At 42.0% G+C, this 6,216-nt stretch overlaps 1 protein-coding gene across 1 annotated transcript in view; it reads left to right on the forward strand.

Moving 5' to 3' along the window:
• The window catches only part of ero1b (endoplasmic reticulum oxidoreductase 1 beta), a gene marked incomplete at both ends in the record, with an annotated part of 17,542 nt that extends 11,406 nt beyond the window's left edge, over window positions 1-6,136 (forward strand). The window contains 10 exon segments of the mRNA XM_035659678.1: window positions 40-113; window positions 452-572; window positions 837-883; window positions 1,181-1,192; window positions 1,281-1,307; window positions 1,725-1,817; window positions 1,918-2,164; window positions 4,924-4,993; window positions 5,253-5,339; window positions 6,003-6,136. Coding sequence (XP_035515571.1) covers window positions 40-113; window positions 452-572; window positions 837-883; window positions 1,181-1,192; window positions 1,281-1,307; window positions 1,725-1,817; window positions 1,918-2,164; window positions 4,924-4,993; window positions 5,253-5,339; window positions 6,003-6,136 — 912 coding nt within the window.
• Between the last annotated feature and the right edge of the window lie 80 nt (window positions 6,137-6,216).

Raw genomic sequence — 6,216 nt, forward strand, 5'->3', positions numbered from 1 at the left:
TATATATAATTTATTGTATTTAATTCTTTCCTCTTTCAGTAACCAGAGTAAACAGGCGTTCGCTGACTGGGCGAGACACGATGACGCTCAGGACAACTTCTGCGAGCTGGATGGTGAGGATTTCCTCTGCGTGATGCTTTCACTGACAACACAGCGTACAGCTCAATATCACATACTGACCACACTGCCTTAAACTAACACCACCAACACAGAGGTATCAAATCTAATGAGGAAATCTGCATGAAACTTCCTCTCAGTCTCCTTTAGATGGTAATGACCTCGTGATATGATGATATTGATATGATGATATGACCTCTAGCTCCGCCTGCAGGACAAACATCTTTCTTCTGATGAGACTGTAGAACAGACTTTTATGTTGCTGATAGTAGTGATGCTTTAATCCATTAAAGGTGTGTGTGTGTGTGTGTGTGTGTGTGTGTGTGTGTGTTAGATGAAACCTCTCCAGATTCAGAGTACGTGGATCTGCTGCTGAATCCGGAGCGGTTCACTGGATACAAGGGTCCTTCAGCCTGGAGAGTCTGGAACAGCATCTATGAGGAAAACTGCTTCAAGTGAGACACACACACACTGTGATTTCGATCCTGTTTGTCTTTTTCTGGCAATATGCTGCTGAAACACAGGATCCAATAGATTATTAAGAATTTCAATTCTTAAAGCAAATATAGATGAAGAAACTTTTCTTTATAAGATATAAAAATGTTTCATGTAATTAAATGATACGTTTCCATACTGTATTCTTCTCTGCATCCAGTCTCACTCTAAACTCGTGATGATTGATTATTAATAATAATAATCTTTCTGTTTGTGGTCATCAGGCCCAGATCAGTGTACCGACCTCTGAACCCTCTGGCTCCGAGCAGAGGTGAGTCTGAAAAAATCAATAACTGCTCACTTTGAACAAACTAAAAGTGGATCAAACTGCTCAGAATTATAACTGTATTCACTTATTCTTTGACCAGATAGTCAGTTATTTTAGTTTAATGTGATGTTCATTTAGGGTATTTATCAGGGGCAGAAACGACTGAAATGAATAATTTTTCTGTTCAGATTTGTTATTTTTGCTGTAGAATAAGTTAAAACTGCAGCTGTTGTTGCAGAGGCTTGTGTTCATTAATAGATCTGACTGAGCTTTGTTCTCTGTCTGTCTTTCTGTGTTCAGGAGACGACGACGGTGAGTAAAACTAAACACGTCTTCATGTGAATTTATTTTTAGCCGTGTTGTAAAAAAAACAAACACTGATTTTGTTCTCACGTTGCAGGAGAGGGTTTCTACAAGTGGCTTGAAGGTGAGTTCTCACATATTCCTCCAGGAACATATATTCTTTTTATACCTTTTAGTTAACAAACAACTTTCTTACTCTAACGTTGAATATCTGAAGGTCACAGACAGACAGTGTCTCAGTTAACATATCAACCTCATTGCTCTCTTGGTTTATTTGACTTAATCAGAAGTATGGAAGCCCGTTTCCACTTGTAAAATAAAAAATAAGATAAAACAATAAAATAAAAAAATATCCTCATGGCAAGTCATAATTTTTGCTTTTTAACTCATAATTTTAAAAACAAATTGAACATTTGTCATTATCGGGGATACGTTTTCATCTTAAAACCTTCTTTTTGATTCGTTAGTTAGTTTAGTTAGTAGTTAATTACTTTGATGAATAAAACATGTCCTCATTAACTTTCTCTCTGTCTGTGTCCAGGTTTGTGTTTAGAGAAGAGAGTTTTCTACCGACTCATCTCAGGCCTCCACACCAGCATCAACATCCACCTGTGTGCCGAGTACCTGCTGGACGGTACGACAGCCTGATCTTAACGAAGCTCGTTTACTCTCAAGTCTATCAAATGTAAAATAAAGTGTCGTATCATGTAGTAAACTGTTGTTGGATTCCTCAGAGGGCTGGGGCCGGTCGGTCTGGGGTCCAAACGTTCAGGAGTTTCGGCAGCGCTTCGACACGGCGGAGACAAAGGGCGAGGGCACACGGCGGCTGAAGAACCTTTACTTCCTGTACCTGATCGAGCTGCGGGCGCTCTACAAGGTGGCGCCGTACTTCGAACGGGCGTTCATCAACCTGTACACTGGAAACTCGCAGGAAGACGGAGCCACGAAGGACCTGCTGCTACAGGTCTTCAATGAGATCAGGTAAGAGGAGCTTGTTTGTGGTCCTTTTAAAGTAAAATGTAATAATAACTGTTTTTATTAGCAAAAGTAACTTTGGTTAAACCGCCAGAAGTTGCCACAGAAGTTGCCACAGTTGGTGATTAATGGTAAAACATAGCACAACCGTATCTGAAGTCATAAAGTCAGAGAAGTGACTCATCACAGCAGTTTTTATCTACAATTTGTGAGCGTTAGCCACCATAAGGTTCTGGTCATACCACACCAAGCAGTCTGCGTCTGAAACAGTAAAACTCCTGCATGTGTTCAACTGAGAAAATCTTTGTTTTATTACTTATAAAATTAACTTTTCAATTGTAAAATAATGAATGTGCTACTTCTGCCTTCACAATTTACAAAAGGGTCTCACTATAAAGTTATTCCTTTCATGTGTATTTAACATTGATCTGAATATCAGGAATAAAGAAGCTCCTAAGGTATAAAATTAACAGGAAAATATTCCTTAAATGGGAACATGAATATATATATCGATAAATGAGCCCCGAGGTTTGTACAGCAGCTAACTGAGTGAGTACAGATCGTCTCAGTGGTTGAATCAGATAATGTGTTTATTTTTTCAGTTAAGTAGTTTTATCTGTAAAGCAGAAAACCTTTCATCTTCTACTTTTTACCCCAGTGCCAGGGTTTGATGTTACCGGCAAATTTCTTCCATCCTTTGCACTTCTTCTTCTTTTTCTGACTCCCAGAAGCTTTGTCATCAGTCGTCACCTCTGTGTTGGACCCGTCGGCGTCCTCTGGGCGAACCTCTTTCTTGTAACACGAGAGCTTTTCTTCCAGCTCCTCCAGCTTCAGGGAAATCATGTGCTCCCTTTCATAGAACCAAATCTTCTGCTGGATGCAGAGATCCAGCTGCTCTTTCACCTTACGGTTGAGCACCTGGATTATTTTGAACTGTTCCTCCTTAATGGCCTCCTTATGATCTTTCTCTGCCTTTAACTTCTTGAACATGTCCTGGAATCTCAAGGTTTTTCCTTCGTAACACAGTTTCAGGTCTTCGATCTCTTCAAGGTAGGCCTTCTTCTCCTTCTCCCAGGCTTGGAGTTCGCTGTCCTCATCGCGTCCTTTTTGGATCGTCTGCTGGAGGTCATTTATTTCCTGGCAGAGGACCTTTTCCCTCTCAGAGGCATTCAGCTGCTGCTCCCTGTACACATCCATTTGGTTCCTGAGTTTGATGTTGAGCTCCTGGATTTCTTTTTTCAGGAACTCTTTTTCTTTCCTCTCTGCTTGGTACTTTTCAGCCGTGCTTTCAAAACGCATTTTAAGCTGCTCCACCTCATCGCTCGAGGCCTTGTTCTGGCTCTCCACAGATTTGAGGTTGTGGTCGAGCATATTCTGACACTTAAAATCGTTTTCGCCTGTTTCTTGTTGGATGATGTTTTCCCCTTCAGAGCTCTCTGTCTCTTCCTGAGTGCAAACGCCATTTTCTTTTTGCACCAGTGAAGCAGGATCCTGAACTTCATCCACTTGCTGCGCCTCGTCCTTTTCGGGCAAATCTTTGAAGGTCACCCTTTTCACTTTGCAGCTCGTCTGAAGTTCTTCAGTCTGAGTTATGAAGAGCTTGTCCTCCCTCTCCAGAGCCTCAAGTATCAGCTCAAGCGTATCTAGACAGCTTGAGTCCTCGGTTCGGAGCTTCTCCTTAACGTCAGCAGGATCCTGATTTTTATCCTCCTGCTGAATCACAGTGACATCCTCTGCAGTCTCAGCCTCATCCTTTTTGGACAAGCTGTCTCTGCAGGTCATCTGAACTTGTTCTTCAGGACTAAATAAGCTCAGGTTCTCTCTCACCAAAGCATTAAGTAGGAGATCAAACATGTCCACACAGCCTGATCCCTTCTGGACTAATTCACTGGTGTCTTTGTGCAGGACGTTGCTCCCTTCAGAGGTCTTGGGCTCCTCCTGGGTGCAGACATCACTTTCCTTTTGAGGTTCATCAAGTTCAGGGACAAATGAGTCTGCACACTCTGTCTGAAGCTGCTCCTGGAGGTCACAGATGTCTTTACAGAGGACCTTTACCTGCTCAGAGTGTCTCAGCTGCTCCTGGGAGTGCATCTCTCTCTCTCTTTGAAGCTGCAACTTCAGTTGCTGAACTTCTTTCTGCAGAACATCCTTTTCCTTTCTAATGGACTGTTTTTCAGCCTTCTCAGAGTGGCACTCAACAATGATGTCCTTGAGGGTCGCAGTATGGAAGTCTGCCTCTTGAAGCAAGATGTCTCTCTCTGCCTCCAGGGTCTTGAATTTATTGACATGCTGATTGATGGTTTCTTTCAGACTGTCAGTTTCTGTCCGATGGGCGTTTTCTTTCTCAGTGGCCTTCAGCTGCTCCTCTGCTCGTAAGTGTTTTTCTCTTTGGAGGAGATTGGAGAGCTTGCAGATTTTCTGCTGTACGCCGCACTTTCCTGCCATCTAACCAAAGCTTGAAATCTTGTTCTTGCACTGAAGTCTCTTCCAGACATAAATGTGATTCTGAGAACCTGTTGACCAAACTAATGTTCCAACAGAATGTCGGTGTGGTCAGCAGAATGTTGGATGGAATGATTTATTTGTTTTTGTTTTCATAAACTTTATTATAAACACACAGAAGAGACTGGAAGAAACTGGCTGCGTAGCTTTACTGTTACTTGTTTACTGACTACTCTCCTTCAGTCGCAGCAGAGTTGTGTTACAAACTGAACATTTCTCACTGCTTGTTACTGTAAGACTAACAGCTGCTTTTTGTCTTCCAGAGCTTTCCCAATGCACTTTGATGAGAAGTCCATGTTTGCCGGACACAAAATTGAAGCCAAAACATTAAAGGTAAAACCAAAACCTTTGACACCTGCTCGCACACACGGAGACTGACGCTCTCTGTGTGCGAGCAGGTGTCTTTTATTCTTGTTTGCTCTCCTTTTAATGAGCAGTGAGGCAGAGGAGCCAGAAGGCTTTTAGTGTGTGCAAACAGCCGAGCATTCATCCTCCGTAACCTTTAAAATATATATATTCACATCTTATATGAACGCTGTGAAATGTTTTTGAGATAAACTGACTGCTCTGTCTCCTCTCTCTGACCCTTCAGGAGGAGTTTCGCCTCCATTTTAAGAACATCTCCAGGATCATGGACTGCGTCGGCTGCAGTAAATGTCGACTGTGGGGGAAACTGCAGGTGAGCCGCGTTACAGACTCTGTTGTGTGTTTATGTTCAGAAAAATAACCTCAAAGCAACATCAAAACAGTTTAATTCAAATCTCATTTACAACCGAGACTTTTTATGTTACATTATGACTTTTTATGATATAATTTCAACTATTTATCTTATAATAATGACTTTATTTTATTCATTTTGACTTTTTATTGTAAATGTATATAAAACAAAATTAAGCCCATGACGCTTCTGTATTTATTGCATTTATCTTGTTGTTTTTGACAATCGACTCTTAAAAAGACACTTTTTTAAAGTTTGAAGTTTAAAAAAGTTGATTAATCGTGATCTCAGTATTGACAAAAACCATCGTGCTTAAGATTTTTGCGGCAATCGAGCCGCCCTACCAGTCAGTGGGTTGTTATCGTTGGACGGAGCCAGGCTAGCTGTTTCCCCGTTTCCAGTATTTGTACTAAGCTAAGCTAACCCACTGCTGTCGGTGTAGCGTCATATTAACCGTACATATCGACCTTCTCATCCGACTCTCTGCAGGAAACCGTTGACCTCTCTGGATATTTGATATTTGTGCTCAGAGGGTTCACGTTTTATTTTCCTAAAACTGTTGTTGGTTTTCTGTTACTGTTACTGTAAACTCTTCCTGACCGTCCTCCTGTGTGTCGTGTGCAGACTCAGGGTCTCGGTACAGCCCTGAAGATCCTCTTCTCTGAGAGGGAGATCCAGAACCTTCCTGAACACAGCCCCTCTAAAGGTTTCCAGCTGACTCGACAGGAGATTGTGGCCTTACTGAACGGCTTCAGCAGGTAGGTTCACTGCTCTCAGACAGGCAGGCAGACAGGCAGGCAGACAGACAGACAGACAGACAGACAGACTGGAGGGGCTG

The sequence above is a fragment of the Morone saxatilis genome, unplaced genomic scaffold (genome assembly GCF_004916995.1).
Source record: "Morone saxatilis isolate NCDOM2014 unplaced genomic scaffold, NCSU_SB_2.0 Contig17, whole genome shotgun sequence".
Taxonomy (NCBI): Eukaryota; Metazoa; Chordata; class Actinopteri; family Moronidae; genus Morone; species Morone saxatilis.